At 46.3% G+C, this 18384-nt stretch overlaps 1 protein-coding gene across 7 annotated transcripts in view; it reads left to right on the top strand.

Moving 5' to 3' along the window:
• Window positions 1–11786, top strand: part of zgc:66433 (CRACD-like protein) — a 64966-nt gene extending 53180 nt beyond the window's left edge. For 6 of the 7 annotated variants that reach the window (XM_070551686.1, XM_070551664.1, XM_070551757.1 and 3 more), the window contains 10 exons: window positions 4594–4749; window positions 5097–5202; window positions 6781–6976; window positions 7057–7531; window positions 8029–9145; window positions 9224–9327; window positions 9469–9616; window positions 9714–9832; window positions 9959–10025; window positions 10798–11786. In XM_070551686.1, the coding sequence (XP_070407787.1) occupies window positions 4594–4749; window positions 5097–5202; window positions 6781–6976; window positions 7057–7531; window positions 8029–9145; window positions 9224–9327; window positions 9469–9616; window positions 9714–9832; window positions 9959–10025; window positions 10798–11276 (2967 nt within the window). In that variant the 3' untranslated portion in view covers window positions 11277–11786. The remainder of the gene's footprint in view (window positions 1–4593; window positions 4750–5096; window positions 5203–6780; window positions 6977–7056; window positions 7532–8028; window positions 9146–9223; window positions 9328–9468; window positions 9617–9713; window positions 9833–9958; window positions 10026–10797) is intronic. The other variant, XM_070551705.1, reaches the window with a different exon arrangement.
• Window positions 11787–18384: the final 6598 nt, after the last annotated feature.

Here is an 18384-nt window from a genome sequence, read left to right as displayed (position 1 = left end):
TTTAACACCTTAATCTAACAGCTGAAACGTCTCCCAGCCTTCCTAAGTGTCTATAGGAATAATTCATCACTAACTTAAACAAATCAGCTGTGTTCATGATCTAAAACATGCAGGAAATGTGCTGAAGCCAGACAGCAGCGTCAGGTAGGTCAGCTCAAGTTTTTCTAAGTCCCAACAGAGCGGACCGGCAACGGTGATGTTGCAAGTGCAATGTTGTGGCCACAAGGGGCGATGGGGGCTGGATGGCCTTTCATTAACCCTGTAAAGAGTCATTTTAGCTCAAACAAACTCAAGGAAATGATTTACAAATATGAAAAAGTTACAAAGTATCCCTTTAATGTCAGATAGTATCTGAATGAATGTAAGTCTTTAATGAAACCAGAAATGGGAACAAAAGAGAAGTTGAAGAACCCCCTAGTGGCTGGCTGCAGTCTACGTTTTAAGCCCCGCCCCCTCCATGGAAACAAATGGAACATTTTGCTGAATGGAAACATTTAAAAAGCACCTCTGATGTTTTCCAAAGTGGTGATTCCTGTAGGTCTAATTCCAGCTTCATTTACTCTTCTGTGACCTGGATCAGATATTTTGAGCGGCAGCACACATTTGATTTCATTTTTCAAAGCAGGAGTTTTGGCCAAGAAATCTACAGAAACTATCAAAAACAATTTGCTTTACATGTGGGTCTAGCCACGTACCATCGTAGCCTCAGCAGGTCTACCATTGGCCTGAATCATTTAAGGTAGGGCCAATCACAGTGCTCTGTTTCATCCATGAACCAGCTAAAGAGTTGAGTATGAAAATTCACAAATTGACCAAAACATTTCACTACCAGCCTGAGGAGAAAGAAAGGAGGTCTCCCTTTGATAATAACCACATCATAAGCAGATTCACATGTTCCAAACCAAACTGAGTCATGAGAGCAGGAATTGTGTTTAGGCTGAGTCTTTGCCTCTTGGATCCAGATCAAGGCATCGGTCTCTCTCCATCTGGTATTCTCTCCTCTTTTATCTTTATCTGCATTGTAATCTAATATTGCCTAAAATTCCCAAATGCTCATAAATAACTAAATTAAATGGGTGAAGAGAATAATCAGCTGGATAATCTGAAACCCTCATCCTTCCATTTAGACTCCCGGGCTGTAATATGGACACGAGACAGCCTGCCGTCAGTGACAAATGAGCACTTAATGATAGAGCAGTCTGGGCTTTTTCCAGAGCATTTTGGCCAGTTTTCCCATTTCAACATATGGTCATCTTCAAAGGCTGAAGCGAACCCTGAAAAGATTTATTTTTAAGTGCTCAGGGGAAGGTGATCAAGGAGCTCTGTGATGAATTATGGATCAACTCCTAGTTAAAGCTGATTATAACTCTTCTAATCCATGTTTTTGTGTGAAACCATGATTTGTCACATATCGTGTGTGTGTGTGTGTGTGCGTGTGTGTGTGTGTGCGTGTGCGTGTGCGTGTGTGTGTGCGTGCGTGCGCGCGCGAGAGGGGTGAACGAGTGTGTGAGTACATGCGTGCATGCCGGGGTGTGTGTGTATATATATATATATATATATATATACACACACACACACACACACATATATATATATATATATATATATATATATATATATATGTGTGTGTGTGTGTGTGTGTGTGTGTGTGTGTGTGTGTGTGTGTGTGTGTGCATGCAGGAGCGGTTTAAAAGTTAATCCTTTCATTTAGGATGATGAATGAAAAAAACAAACAAAAAAAAGGGCAGGAAGCCAAAAACAAAAGTCCTGAACCACAGGAGACCGAAAGCTCACATAGAGCACAAAACAACGCTGACAACAAACAATGGACCGACAAGACACTGAGGCCTAGTCCACACATAGCCGGGTTTTTTTAAAAACGAATACCCGCCCCTCCAAAAACTTGCATCCACACCACCTCGTTTTTAAAAAAACTCTGTCCACACGTACCCGGATAAATACGTTGTTATGGACATGCCAGACCTGTAGGCGGCAGTACTTCCCCCGTTCTTAAGCTCGTCCTTCGTCTGTGGTCTTCCGCAAGGAGCAGTAATTCCGCTTGCAAAAACAAACAAGCAGAAAGCGCTTGGACAATTGATAAAGCGAGCGCAGCTCTGAGGGCATCCATGATGTCGGCTAGTGTAAACACAGGTCGCACACGTGATGTCAGCATTTTTTTGTCGCGGAAAGTGACGTTGCGGACCTTAAAACTCCGGTTTTGTCTGTCCACACGCAGACACCCAAAACGGAGAAAACACAGATCTTCACTTTGGCCGGAGTTTTTAAAAAAGATCTGTTTTCGTGTGAAAAAACTCAGTTTTCGTGTGGATGACAGGCCAAAACGTAGAAAAATATCCCTGGCTACTTGTGGACAGGGCCTGAGACATGAACAGGGCTTTATACACTGGGGAGGATGAGAGGGTGATGACCGGCAGGTGTGTGGGGAGAGAGGCCAGGTGAACAGAGTTACTAATCAGGGAAGAAACTAACATGACCTAAGAGTAAAAAACCTAAAGACAAGAAGAGGCAGCAAAATAATATTCTAAGGGGAAGGAAAACTACAAAAACGTGTGGGAAAACACACTAAAGAGACAAAATAAAATCAGAAGCTGAACCTATGAAAAACTGCAGAGGGGTGACTGGGGAAGACCGAAGGAACACCTGACCTGTGTGTATATGTATATATATATGTGTGTGTGTGTGTATATGTATATATATATATATATATATATATATATATATATATATGTGTGTGTGTGTGTGTGTGTGTGTGTGTGTATATGTATATATATATATATATATATATATATATATATATATATATATATATATACATGTATATATATATATACATATATATATATATATATACATATATATATGTGTGTATGTATGTATATATGTATATATGTATAAATGTATGTATGTGTGTATGTTTTGTGTGTGTGTGTATATGGGCTGCATGGTGGCGCAGTGGTTAGCACTGTTGCCTCGCAGCATGAAGGTTGCAGGTTCGAAACTCGGCTGCGGCCTTTCTGCGTGGAGTTGCGTGTTCTCCCCATGCATGCGTGGGTTTCCTCCGGGTACTCTGGTTTCCCCCACAGATCACAACATGCCCTACAGGTTATAAACTGTAAGTCGCTTTGGATAAAAGCGTCTGCTAAATAAATAAATGTAAACATGTGTATATATGTATGTATTTATGTGTATATATATATATATATATATATATATATATATATATAGTGTGTGTGTGTGTGTGTGTGTGTGTGTGTGTGTGTGTGTGTGTGTGTGTGTGTGTGTGTGTGTGTGTGTGTGTGTGTGTGTGTGTGTTTATATATATAATTTGTGTGTGTGTGTGTTGTCCAATCTGATCCTGGAGCTGCTCTTCTAACCTTAAATGGAAGTCTGCAGCTTGAACTCTTCTTCCCCTGAATCTCTTTCCTTTAGTTGTTTTTCCTGATCTTTATTCTTATTACACTGACCGTGTGTGTGTGTGTGTGTGTGTGTGTGTGTGTGTGTGTGTGTGTGTTCAGGGTGCATTCCAATGGTTTCTCTGCAGTCAGCATGTCTAAGTGGAGTTTCAGAATTCAGATTGTGACTCGACACGCCTCTCCGACCAACTCGGACACGGTTCTCTTTCGTCACTCTCCTTTATAAAGTCAAGTGTTTTTTATTCTGGAGTCTCGGTCCGAGTCACACAAGTAGAAAAATCACTGTACAGATAAGATCAAATGAAATGAGCACAATATGGTAAATGGCCTGTATTTGATTTAGTGCCTTCTAGAGTCCTGGAACCCCCAAGGCGCTTTACAACAGTCATTCACCCATTCACACACTGGTGTAAATGATGCACTAAAGCACAAGAGCCAGATAATCATGAAAAACAAAAACAAACAGTAGTGTGAAAATAAAGTCTATAACTTATTCTAACTCCTTAATCTAAAAAAGAGACTGTTGTACCACTGTTTCCACATCTTTGACTGGTATTTGTTAGATTTAAAACAATCACATTTTTAGAATTGATGTATTGTTTAGAATCATGTTTATTCTCATCAGATTTTCTCCAGTCTGAACCAAAATCAACTTTAATTTTCCTACATCTGGCTCGACTCTTTGTTCTAAGCCTCTCAGCCCACGGTGAGTCAGACTCTGATGCTGCTCCAGGATTGGGAGCGTGCGACTGAAACAGAATAGATGTTAGTGGGAGGCGGCTTGTTGGCTGAAGACCACATAGACGTTGCTCCTGCAGATGCAAGGACAGCTTGTATTTGTGCAGCTGGACAGCTCCGCTTCACCCCAGATGATTAGTTTTGTCTGTTTTCTTCATCTCCTGCATTCATAACTCCTGTAAAACCTGGCTCTTCCTGCTCATTTACAACAAATGGTTGAAACCTGCAAACACAAGGATGGAGATCACTGGTTCAAGTCTAAGATGTGCAGGCGTGACCCTTCTCTTGTTTTTATCAGTGGGGCTTCCCCAGAGACGGTTGGGTTTGAGTTTCACTGTTTACTCTCAAACTCTCCCAACTCTGTTAATACGTAATCTGGGAAGTCTTCTGAGTGAAACCTTCTGTTTCTGTGACATCACAGCGGTCCGGTGCAACCTCCAGCAGAGCCGTGAGCCCCCTGGTGGTACCTGGAGACTTCAGTCAGCCGGCGAGTCCCTTTGGCTGCCTGGACAACTCTGCTGCCAAACACAAGCTGGGCCTCAGGCACAAAGCCTACAACAAAAGGAAACCTGCCAGTGTAGGGACACACACACACACACACACACGAAATTAGTTTTCCGTCACAAGCATCAACTCTACAAAGGTGATGGATTCAAATAAAGAAATCTTTGTGGTTAATATCGTACCCAAAGCCCCACAGAAACATCTGGAAAACATCCCATAGACACACTTAGTAGTGTGGGGATCATCAACATGATGTTCTCGTGTTCTTGAATGACCGAGTGAATCAATCCCTCATTTTGCAAACAGGAGTTGGGTCTGAATGTCCTGCAGGGTTGTGTCTTTATCCGGGTTAACGTGACCAGACCCCGCGCCGGCAGCTGGTTCTGCTGGTGTCAAAGCTAAAGGCTCGTTTCTGTGCAGAAGCTCGAGTTGAACGCAGAAGAAGATTGCAGACCAGAGGAGGTGATAACCATCTTCGTGCCAGGAGCAGGAACTATGGAGCAACAAGTGAAAGAGACGTCAGAAGGTCAGACGCTGTTCTGCTGCTGCTGCGTTGAATTTAGGTTTCTTTTTTTTTAACTTCATTTATAGAAGTTCCCAAATGTCTATATTCAGCTAGTTTACTTTCATTTCGCATGAGTGAGAATCTCAGTCATTTGGGAGGGGCTCGGAGTAGACCCGCTGCTCCTCCACATCGAGAGGAGCCAGTTGAGGTGGCTCGGGCATCTAGATAGGATGCCTCCTAGATGCCTCCATGGTGAGGTTTCCTGGGCACATCCAACCAGGAGGAGGCCTAAGGGAAGACCCTGGACACGCTGGAGAGACTGTCTCACCCGGCCAGGGAATGCCTCGGGATTCCCCCGGAGGAGCTGGTCTAAGAGGCTGGGGAGAGGGAAGTCTGGGCCTCCTTGCTTAGGCTGCTGCCCCCGAGACCCGGCCCTGGATAAGCAACCAAAAATGGATGGATGGATCTTTCTCCATGTCCAAACCAACAAGTCAAGCGTTCTCTTTACAAACTGAAAAAATAATATTTAACGTAGTGCAAAAGTTCCCTTATTTTAGTAATTAAAGGTGAAACTAATATATGACCTAGAATCAACACACGCAAAGCCAGATATTTCAGCCTTTATTAGCTATAATTGTGATGATTATGGTTTATAGCTGATGAAAACTCCACATTCAAAATCTCACACTATTAGAATAATATGAAAAGGTTCAATGTTCTAGATTAAAGTGCCACACTAGTCAGCTAATGAATCTAGAACACCTACAAATGCAGAAGCGTGTCTAGGGAGAGGGATGGGGCAGCCTGTGCCCCCCCAGGTGCCGCTGCACTGAGTTCCACTTAAACTGACTTCACATTGTCCACAACCCCCAAACAGCAGGTGGCAGCATTAACCTTTAACATCCGTTTCCAGCCCCAGGCCGACAGAATGTTCCTCTATTACTTTGTTTTTTTCATATTCACATAAATATTAATTAGCGTCCCAGTCCACGCCGGTTGGTTTTGTGAGGGATGACGACCTCTCCTCTCACCCCCTCCACAAAAAAAAAAAAGCATGACCATAGGTGCCACCCCATTTAAGGCCTGGACACGGCCCTGTGCTAAGGGTTCCTGAGCCTTTAGATGGTCTCTCAGTCTAATTGAAATTACTGAAATAAATGGATTTTTGCACCACAATCTGTTTTCCTGTTAAAGCGTAGAGATTGCATTTAATCTAACCTTATTGGTTTAAAATGTAAAACATAAGATAATTATTTGCAATTATGTTTTTTTTATTTATATAAAAAACTGTAGGACTTTAAAACTTTGTTTGGTTTCTCCTATGGTTCTAATCTAAAACTTGTTTTGTTTTATTTCATTTCTCTTCTCGTTAACTCCCAATAATTCATAATAATTCCCCAAAAACCTTCGGCTGGATGAAGCCAAAAGAGTCTAATTCAGTGAAAACTGAAAAAGTGGAGTTTTTTATGGTTCCCTGTTTAATTACATGAAAATAATATATTTTAACAAGGAAATTATAGTAATAAATGTATTTTATTACATTTGATTATAAAACTTCATCCTCCATTAACCTGCAGCTGCGTGGATTTTTGACTCCAGTTTCTGATTCAGGTGAAAGTGGTGATCAGCTTGAACCAAAAGTAGAGAGGGAGGAAGAGGAGGAGGAGGAGGAAGAGGAGGAAGCAGCACAGGAAGCTTCTCACGCTCTGGACACTTCCTGTGTGCTTGAGCCGATGGTCTCAGAGGACGAGGTCTCTGATGACCAGCCCCTGATCTCCTCTGCAGACAGTTCAAGGTTTTTTCTTCCTTGTCTCTGTTCTTCTTCTTGCCCTCCTTTTTTGTTACATGATCTAAAGAATTTAAATGGGGTTTTAGGGTTTCGCCAGAGCCCCCTGCTGGTCTGAGCGAGTCCAGCCCCGCAGGCGTCTCCTGTGGAGCAGAAGACCGTGATTCCGTATCAGAGGGAGAAGATGTGGTCCAGAGGAGCGATGAGGTGGCGAGCTCCTTCTTAGAAGAGGTGCTGAGCTCCCTGAAGACTCCTCTCTCTTCCCACGTGGCTGATGAGGAGACTGAAGGTGTCGTCATGGAGACGAAGGAGGAGACGAAAGAAGAGCAGAACAAGGAGGTAGAGACAGATCAAAGTGTGGAGATGATGGAAGAGGAAGAAGAGGTAGAGGAACCTGTTGGCTGTCAGGATGCTTCGTTCTCGTCAGTCCTGTCTGATCAGACCCACGAGGAAGAGGAGGAGCTTCCCAACACTTACTCCCTAGAGGAGGAAGATGTGGAGATGGGAGAGAAGGCTGAAAGTAGAGAGGAGGATGAAGCTGTGGAGCAGCTCACTAGGCATGATGTAAGAACTGTTTAAATCATTGTGTGTGTGTGTGTGTGTGTGTGTGTGTGTGTGTGTGTGTGTGTGTGTGTGTGTGTGTGTGTGTGTGTGTGTGTGTGTGTGTGTGTGTGTGTGTGTGTGTGTGTGTTTAAGGATTTATTTTAATGTTCTTGGATGAACTCTGGTCAGCTGACCAGGGCGTCTAGACTCTGAAGCTCAGAGAAGACCGACCGATCTTCTCTCTCTCTGATACAAACCCTCGTTAATGTAGCCTTAAGCTCTGCTGTCGGCCGTGTTTAACCTCTGTCAGCAGTTTAACGTACGTTTATCTCTAGTTGTAAAGAGAAGATGTTGTCTCGTTTGATATAAGAAGCAGAAAAGATCTCCTCACAGAAGATGTCGGTACCAAACTCTCCAGGTTTAGACGCAGAGCCGGTTCAAATAAAAAAAACTTGTTACAAAACAGGAAAGTCTGATTCTCCACCTAAAACCTTTTTCTACTTCTACTCATCTTCTAGGGAGAGGAGGACGAGTCTGAAGAAGAAAACCATGCTCTTCAAAACCATTCAGAGGCCCAGTCGGAGGAAGAGGAGGGAGGAGCAGCAGAGGTGATGGAGGAGAAACCCGAGCTGGAGGAGGAGATGTTGGATGTAAACCAGGCAGAGTGTAGTGATGAGGAGGAGGTGGAGGAGGAAGAGAATGAAGGGAGAGACGTTGAGGAGAATGAGGAAGAAGAGAGAGGTGTTGTAGAGGAAATGGGAGAGATGATTTCTGATTCCCAGGATGAGGAAGATCCACACATCTCATCTGTTCAGGAGGCAGAAGGAGGTGAGGGAGGAGATGATTCGGCATCCACCAACGGTGAGATTGTTCCAGAAATGAGTGATCAGGAGGTCGATATTGGGAGGGAGGGGCAGAAAGATCTGAACCAGAACTCTGAAGATGAAAGGGAGGATGAAGAAGAGGAGGCTGAATTAACAGAACCGAAGTCTGAGGAAGAGGAGGTGACTCATCCTGATGAGGCTAGAGAAGACCTGGAGCAGGAACACGAGGAAATCATCTCCTCCTTCACTATGAAACCAGTACAAGATCCAGAGGAGGCTGCAGAACAAACCATGGTTTCATCCAGACCTCCTTCTCTGTCTTCTCTCTCTCCTCCCGAGTCACATCCCGACTCTCCATCAGAAAAAGGTCCAGTCAGTTCTTCCAGTAAGACCACCACCGTACACATTAACCTGGCCTCTCCCAGCTCCGAGAAGTCCACTCACCCATTCCATCTGAGTCCAGTTGCTGCAGATCCCAGTGAAAGTGTCTGTGAGTCTCCTCGTCCACCTCCTGACGGGGAGTCCACAAGGTCATCACCTCCAGAAGAAGACCAAGGGCGGTCCGTCTGGGGAGGTGATGATTTATGTCCAGCATCAGTGCAGGAAGTGGTTCCCCAGCCAGCAGATCAGAGTAAGGTCCGCTTCACCGTTGCCCCCGCGTGGCTGAGGTCACAGAGTTTGACCTCCTCTTCAACCGGACACGTGTCCCCGCCTCCTCCACTGCCAGAACCCAAAGGAGGCGACGAAGACTCTACAGCAGAAACCCCCTCGGCCGGTTCTCCTCAGACCACAGCTGCTGTGACAACACCAGGTGAGGAGCGATCCGGAGTCTCTCACGTCGGTGCTTCCCGTGTGTTTTCATCCGTTTAACGCCTCACCCCTTCCCCAGAGAGCTCCGTGGTGGTCGAGGGAAACCCGGAGAATCCTTTTGGAGTTCGGCTCAGGAAGACATCAGCTCTGCGCCGCTTCAGCTCCGAGGAGGAAACCTTAGAGGTGAAAACACCAAAATGGTGAAAAACTGATGGAGAATGTCCCTCACCCCCACGCTGATGTAAACTGTACATCTGCTGCCCCCAAGTGGCCAAAACGTGACAGGAGTCGATCTAATCTTTGGTTGGTTTACTTCTCATTCAGGCTCCAGGTGAGGCCCAAGTTCAGCCAGTCGGTGTTAAAGTGGACTCAGCTCAGACCCCCCTGTGTCCTCCACCCAACAACAAACCTGCGGTCCCTAAGAAACCAGAGGTCCACGGCGACGCCGGAGGGAAACTCAGACGGATCTCAGGTCTCACACCGAACTCTCCCGTCTCCTAGCTGTTTTACCTGCTCAGGTGTCAGAGAAACATCTGAGTCCTGTTGTCTGCTGTGTGTTCTGGATTCAGAACCAGCTGCAGGTCGAGGTGGTCCCGGTGGGTCAGATCCTCCCAGCTGGATCTCCATGGCCAATCAGAAGCAGAAGGTCTATAAGGAGAACTCGCTGGATGAGATCACAGTCAAGAAGGTAAATTGGTTTTTGATTGATTTATTTATTTATCATCACCAGTGATCCACTTTCCCTGTGAAGGGCTAAACGTAGAGAAGATAATGTCATTTAACTATTGGCATTAATGCTGCTGTTTGTCTTCAGGAGGAACAGGAGCGAAAGTCTTCGTTACCAGTCAGTGTCAGCAGAGAGCACAGCAACAAAGCAAAAGGTACACACACACACACACACACACACACACTCCAGACAGAGCGGAGCGCGACTCGGCTAGCAGAAGCTACCCATTAGCATTATCATCTCCACCACACAGCAGAACTCCTCCAGGCTTTTGTTATTTATGGAGATAAAACACCACCATTGCAATGCAGTCAGTGGTAGAGTTGTGTTGCTGTTAGCCAATCAGAGGAAAGATATCCAAATATCAGGAAGTAAGACTCCAAATCCTGCCATCATCTGCTCACCTGTCCCCTGGCTTCTTCTAGTTGCTGAAACAGAAGCGCCAGAGCATTTTCCCCACAGAGATCAACTCACGAGGCGATAATTTGTGCTAGCGACCACTCCCGATTTGTTATAAACAAATGAACCTGGTCTTTAATACAAACTTTCAGTGCCCTCAAAATATCTGCTTCGTGTTTATAAAGTAAACCGTGTAGAGTAACCAACTCGCACAGGTTCAGCAGGATGGATCGGTTAGAACTTGTTTAGCGATAAGATGAGCAGCGCAGGGATGCGAGCGATGGAGGAGGAGAGGTGAGCCGCAGGTCTTAAAGGTTAAAGAACCCTTAACTCTGGGTTTGTTTACTCAGAATAAACTATTTCTGGATCATCTCTCTGCACACACTACTCACTGTGTGTGTGTGTGTGTGTGTGTGTGTGTGTGTGTGTGTGTGTGTGTGTGTGTGTGTGTGTGTGTGTGTGTGTGTGTGTGTGTGTGTGTGTGTGTGTGTGTGTGTGTGTGTGTGTGTGTGTGTTTCTCTCTCCAGGGGGTCCTTCAGTGACCAGTACACCTTCAGCGTTTGTAGAAAAGGAGACCAGGAAGGTGTTTTCTCCTCCAACTCCAGTGCCTCCTCAGCCTTTAAAGTCCCAGCTGCTCCTCGTCACCCCCAAACCTCAGGCCCCCCCACCCACATCCAAGCCTCCCCCACAAACCAACTCCCCCCAGATGCCCCCAGCCCCAGCGACTCCCCTCCACATCTCTCTGAAGTCTCCTCCTTGCACGACCCCATCACAGATCTCCAAAACTGCCACGACAACTGACACACCTGTTGTCACTTCACCTCCCTTTTCGTCCAGAACCTTCCCAGAGAGGCCCGTTCTCAGAGCTCCAGAGCTCCCCCTACAGGCAGCGTTCCCTCAGCGCAGACCTCCTTCCCCAGCTCTACCTCATGACGAGCCACCCTGGATGGCACTGGCCAAGAAGAAGGCCAAAGCCTGGAGCGAAATGCCACAAATAGTCCAGTGACGGGCCGAGTTTTACGTGGTTCTGATGCAGTGGGTCCAATTTAAAGCTTCATCATGTAATTGCACACATTTCCGTTTATCCCAGCTTCAAGCTTCCGATCATCTATAAACGTCCAGTTTTCCTGCTGTCCTCCTGTCTCAGTGTCCTGCAGATGTCCCGTTAGCATCTGTTAGCCGTCTTAACGGGGACCACTCGTTCCAAACCATCTGTGTAAATAATACTTTTCTTTCATAATTTTGGAGTTTTCTTTCTGATTCTTCAGATGTATAAAGACCAGTCCAGCAGAAGCTTACTATCTCCACCCGTCTTCATGAGCTCTCGTCAGCACATCATTATGGAAGCCTTCTTTGTTGTAAATAAAACCTAAATCACTCGCCGCTGTGGCTGTAAAGGTTCTGATCACCATGTAGGAGGAGGTACCCACCCGCCGTCCTCTGTGACATTTACGTTACTCTTCTGGTTTTACTTTGTTGTCTCTTGTACATAAATTAAAAGCCTAATGAAATCACATCCTTCTGCATCTGTTTGGTTTTTCTTTTTTTTCAGCTGCACGGAACAAAAATATAAACGCAACACTTGTTTTTGCTCCCATTTTTCATGAGCTGAACTCAGACATCTAAAACTTTTCCTACATGCATAAAACACCCATGACTGTCAAATATTGTTCTGAAATCTGTCTACGTGTGTTAGAGAGCACTTTTCCTTTACCAAGATAATCCATCTCACCTCACAGGTGTGGCATATCAAGGGGCTGATTAGACAGCATGAATGTGCGACTGCCCACAATAAAAGGACACCCTGAAATGTGCAGTATGATCAAACAGCACAATGCCACAGATGTCGCAACCTTTGAGGGAGTGAGCAATTGGCATGCTGACTGCAGAAATGCCTACCAGAGCTGTTGCCTGTGAAATGAATGTTCATTCTCTACCATAAGCTGTCTCCAAAGGTGTTTCAGAGAATTTGTACATCCAACCAGTACATCCAACCAGCCTCCCAACATCAGATCACATGTGACCACACCAGCCCAGGACTTTCACATCCAGCATGTTCACCTCCATGATCGCCTCAGACCAACCAGCTGGACAGCTGCAGCAACAATCGGTTTGCATAACCAGAGAATTTCCGCACAAACTGTCAGAAACCATCTCAGGGAAGCTCATCTGCATGCTCGTCATCCTCATCGGGGTCTGGACCTGACTGCAGTCCGTTGTCCTAACCGACTTTAGTGGCCAACCCTTTACGAGTGGGCCTACCGGGCCTGGGCCCAATCACTTGCACTCGGGTCCACCCCATAACAGCCATGAGCTGCTTTGACCAGCAACCAATACCCGTTTTTTCTGTATGTCAGTTATATTTCAACAGGAGATAATTAACAAAACACTTTGTATAAAATTTACCCAGAGGTTAGTCTGTCTGTGCCTAAAATAATTTCATGTTATTCATCTTGTTAGTTTAATTTCCATAATAATTGAGCACTCCTCCGTGAACCGTCACCTCATCGTGGTGGAGGAGTTTGAGTGCCCTAATGATCCTAGGACCTATGTTGTCAGGGACACTTTGTGCCCCTGGTAGGGTCTCCCATGACAAATTGGTCTTAGGTGAAGGGTGAGACAAAGAACGGTTCAGAGGATCTTTCATGGATGTCAATTCAAAGAGTCAGAGTCGGGTACCCGGAGGGTTACCGGGGTCCCACCCTGGAGCCAGGCCTGGGGTTTGGGCCCGTGAGCGAGCATCTGGTGGCCGGGCCTTCGTCCATGGGGCCCGGCCGGGCCCAGCCCGAACCGGATACGTGGGCTCATCCAACTGTGGACCCACCACTTGCAGGAGGAACATGAAGGGTCCGGTGCAGTGTGGATCAGGTGGCAAACCAAGGCGGGAGCCTTGGCGGTCCGATCCGCGGACAAGGAAACTGTTTTTTTAGGACATGGAAAGTCACCTCGCTGGTGGGGAAGGAGCAGGAGCTTGTGGCAGAGGTTGAGCGGTACCGGCTGGATATAGTCAGACTCCCCTCAACACTGTAATGGTGTGAAAATTAATCTAAGATACTTAAATTAATAACCAAAGTTTATTTATTAAACAGAAGATTCAGTAATAAACCCAATCTTTTCATTCGATAAACTGGAAATGCAACCCTTTTCTGTGTTTCGTTTCAATAATGAGGCAAGTTTAAAAATGAAGAAATTTATTTACTAACAATTTTAAACTGAAAGATTTGAAGCGACAAGTATAAAAATGACAATTCATGGATGGCAATTTTAATGACAATCCTTAACAGCTTTGATATTAAACTTGTTTTAAAAGCAAACCTGTGACTGAATGGAGCTAAAATGAGGATGGTGAGTTTTGGAATGTGTGAATGAAGTTCTCAGAAGGTTTCTTTCAGAGGGAATGGAAGCGTTCTGGTGAAAATGATGTTTTGCGGATAACTGAGTTATTTTGAGAGAAAACAGCATCAAACGCATTCTATCGAGGTCTACCTCACCCAATCAGATGGCCCCCGTTTGGATCCGAAGTGTCCAGGTGGAGATGGGTTTCCTCCAGGCACGAGGTTGGTAGAAAAACCTCTAGCACGGCCAGATCGGTCCTGAGATGTCTTCTTGGGTCACTCGGTGTATGAAGCGTTTGGCAGATGAACGTTCTCGTATTTAAATTAACTTCAGAAATCAAATGACTCTGGGAGAGTCTTCGTTAGTTTCGTTTGTTCTTTAGCCATTCTTGTCTGCGTGACAGAACAGCTTGGCGGAGGTCAGGAGACGGCCGTTCTCCTTTCCTCGTGGTGTTGGTTGAAGAACTGGACGTGAAATCTGTGATGGTTAGTTTTTACCAGACTCTCTCAGAACACTCCCCCTCTCTCCGGAAGAAAGCTTGGTCATGCATCAAAAAACATTTGATGCAGTTATTGTTTATCTGAACTCTGTTAGCTGACCGGGTGAAGGTCTTCTTTGATGAACACATCTTTATAATCATTATATAATTGTCATTATAATACCCAAAGCATAATAATTCATTTCATGTAATTAAGATACCTTTATAGCTGAACCAAGTGATCATGTTGTAATGATTATTCAAACAGTAATAAAATCAATGAATTATTAATTATTTAATTATTATCATCGTGGCTTGAAGTGTCCTTCTTCTGGGATGGAACAGCAGATGATGTTATGATCTTGGCTAGACATCGTGGCTCCTTGGGTTTAATCTGTGGATTCAAAGTACTCTTTGACCCAGCTTGACCCAGCTGGGCAAATGTGACCTTTGGCACAAATCAGAGAACCTTCATGCCATTACAACACATAGCATTGGCTCTGGAACCCAAGTCCTTGAGAGGGGTTGGACACTCTCCTTTGCTGGAGTTGCTCCAGGTGAGAGGCAGAGGGCTGGGGCAGGCTTTTTGTTAGCCCCAAGACTCTCTGCCTGTGTGTTGGGGTTTACCCCGGGGGACGAGAGGGTAGCTTCCCTGCGCCTTCGGGTCGGGGAACGGGTCCTGACTGTTGTTTGTGCTTATGGGCCAAATATCAGTTCAGAGTACCCACCCTTTTTGGAGTCCCTGGGACGAGTGCTAGATAGTGCTCCATCAGGGGACTCCATTGCCCTGCTGGGGGACTTCAATGCTCACGTGGGCAATGACAGCGTGACCTGGAGGGGTGTGATTGGGAGGAACGGCCTGCCTGATCTGAACTCGAGCGGTGTTTTGTTATTGGACATCTGTGCAAGCCGCAGTTTGGCCATAACGAACACCATGTTCGAACATAAGGATGCCCATCGGTACACTTGGTATCAGGGCAGCCTAGGTCGCAGGTCGATGATAGACTTTGTAGTCTTATCATCTGACCTACGGCCGTATGTTTTGGACACCTGAGTGAAGAGAGGGGCGGAGCTGTCAACTGATCACCACCTGGTGGTGAGTTGGATCAGATGGCAGGGGAAGATGCGGCGTAGACCTGGCAGATCCACACACATAGCGAGGGTCTGCTGGGAATGCCTGGCAGAAGAACCTGTCAAGACGGTCTTTAACTCCCACCTCCGGCAGAGCTTTGACCGCGTCCCGAGAGCAGTGGGGGACATTGACTCCGAGTGGGCCTTGTTCCACTCTGCGATTTTTGAGGCGGCTGTTGCTAGCTGTGGTCGCAAGGTGGCCGGTGCCAGTCGTGGTGGCAACACCCGTACCCGCTGGTGGACACCAGAAGTTCGGGGAGCCGTCAGGCTGAAGAAGGAGGCCTACAGGGCGTGGCTGGTCTGTGGGTCTCCGGAGGCAGCAGACAGGTACAGGATAGCCAAGCGGGGTGCAGCAGTGGCAGTTGCCGAGGCAACATCTTGGGCGTGGGAGGAGTTTGGTGAGGCCATGGGGAAAGACTATCAATCGACTCCAAAGAGGTTCTGGCAAACTGTCCAGCGCCTCAGGAGAGGAAGGCAGCAACTCGCTCACACTGTTTACAGTGGGGAGGGGGAGTTGCTGACGTCAACTGGGGCTATAGTCGGATGGTGGAAGGAATACTTTGAGGAGCTCCTCAATCCCACCTACGTGCATTCCGAGGAGGAACCAGAGCTGGGAGGCCTGGGGATGGACTGTCCAATCTCGGGGGCAGAAGTTGCTGAGGTTGTCAAACAACTAAACAGCGGCGGAGCCCTGGGGGTGGATGAGATTCATCCTGGGTACCTTAAGGCTACGGATTTTGTAGGGCTGTCGTGGTTGACACGTCTCTACAACATTGCGTGGTCATCGGGGGCAGTTCCTAGGGAGTGGCAGACCGGGGTGGTGGTCCCCATCTTTAAGAAGGGTGACCTGAGGGTGTGTTCCAACTATAGGGGGATCACACTCCTCAGCGTCCCTGGAAAGGTCTACGCCAAGGTACTGGAGAGGAGGGTCCGATCGATAGTTGAATCTCAGATAGAGGAGGAGCAATGTGGTTTTCGTCCTGGGCGTGGAACTGTGGACCAGCTCTATACCCTTGCAAGGGTGATGGTGGGGGCATGGGAGTTTGCCCAACCATTCCACATGTGCTTTGTGGATTTGGAGAAGGCTTATGACCGTGTCCCCAGGGGCACCCTGTGGGGGACGCTCCAGGAGTATGGGGTGGGTGGCTTTCTGTTAAGGGCCATTCAGTCCCTTTACCAGAGGAGCGTGAGTTTGGTCCGCATAGCCGGTAGTAAGTCGGACCTGTTCCCAGTGAGGGTTGGACTCCGCCAGGGCTGCCCTTTGTCACCGGTTCTGTTCATTACCTTTATGGACAGAATTTCTAGGTGCAGCCGTGGTGTGGAGTGTGTCGAGTTTGGTGGCAGGAGAATCTCGTCTGCCTTTTGTGGATGATGTGGTCCTCCTAGCTTCATCCAGCTCTGACCTTCAGCTCTTGCTGGGTAGGTTCGCGGCCGAGTGTGCAGAGGCTGGGATGAGGATCAGCACCTCCAAATTTGAGACCATGGTTCTCGACCGGGAAAGGGTGGCTTGCCTACTCCGGGTCGGGGGAGAGGTCCTACCTCAAGTGGAGGTTTAAGTGTCTCGGGGTCTTGTTCACGAGTGAGGGTAGGAGGGATCGGGAGATCGACAGGAGGATTGGTTCGGCGTCTGCAGTGATGCGGACGCTGAGCCAATCTGTCGTGGTGAAGAGGGAGCTGAGCCAGAAAGCCAGGCTCTTGATTTACCGGTCGATCTACATCCCAATCCTCACCTATGGTCATGATCTTTGGGTAATGACCGAAAGAACAAGATCGCAGATACAAGCGGCCGAAATGAGTTTCCTCCGTAGGGTGGCCGGGCTCAGCCTTAGAGATAGGGTGAGGAGCTCGGACATTCGGGAGGGACTCGGAGTAGAAGCAGAGTGCTCTGCTCTCGTCTGGGCTGACGTAGCTGATGGTGCGCGCGGTGCGCCCAGCGGCTGTCATGCACATTTTACACATTTGGAGAGGTGGGCTGGATGCTTTACTTTTACTGGAAAATGGAACATGTTATTTCTTAGAGTGTAGAAAAACCCTTACTGATGTGTCAAATACTCACACTCTCTGCTGTATACAGTAAAACTGTCGTTTACCGGTCACGCGACCTGATGTGACCCCAAACAAGTGAAACAAAGTGGGTGAAACTCAAAAATGAAGCGAGTTTGTTAAAAGAAATCCTTGATCAATTTTATTTTCCCTTTGACTTCCATCTGTTTACATAAATGAGAAAACATATTTTTTACAGATTTTGTTATAGCTAGCATGTAGCAGACGGCTAATCTCTTAGCTGTACAGGTTTAGCTAACAATCAGACCTTTCTGTTTCCATAAATAACATTAAAAAAGATTACAGGGCGCAGTCATTTAGTACTCAGGAGCTGTTAACAGTACAGGTGTTGTGTTACAGTTTGTGTCACGATGATAAAATATCAGCATTACTGTTTCTACAGCTTCCAACGCAGCACACCTTTGGCCCTGCACAAAATAACACCGTAGGTGATCATGAGAAGGTCTGCCCACCAGTTAGTGAAAAAATCTAAACAACATAAAAACATGTAAAAATCAAAACTTTGTATACAAAATAAACCATTTTAAAGATAAAGCTTAGCGATCATTGTTGAAACATTTTAATTAGCCTTTGCTACATGAAAAACCACCCAGTCAGTCGCGTCAGCAAGGCCTCAGTTCCAATAAACAACATTATCTCCAAAATGTGTTTTGAGGTTTCTTCTTTTAAGAAGTCTTGCAATGAAAGAAAAGTGTTTCAAATGAAATGCTACCATTAAAGACAGACAAACGAGGGTTTATCCACTCCATGTTTGTGCGTGGATAGAAGGCACTGGCCTCCGTCAGGCCTGCTGCGACACACACACACACACACGGGAAACACAGGAGTACTGACAGAAAATCCAAACACTCGATGGGAATGATTCCACAGTTGTTTTGTCTTAGGGAAGCTGCTGAAAACCCACATAGAATAGGGCCAATGCAAAACCTTAGAGACGCAATCAAAAAATAAAGTATGTATCCTAATAGGTGGGGTCAAGGGTCAGCGAACAGCTTTCAGTTGTTTTCATTGTAATGTAAACAATGTTACCACATGCATAAATAACAACCAAATAAACAAAGTATTTAGAACATGAAAAACAACATGTGCTTTCGTGTAAAGATGG

This window comes from Nothobranchius furzeri, chromosome 1, assembly GCF_043380555.1.
Source record: "Nothobranchius furzeri strain GRZ-AD chromosome 1, NfurGRZ-RIMD1, whole genome shotgun sequence".
NCBI lineage: Eukaryota > Metazoa > Chordata > Actinopteri > Cyprinodontiformes > Nothobranchiidae > Nothobranchius > Nothobranchius furzeri.
This window is presented reverse-complemented; position numbering and strand designations above follow the sequence as displayed.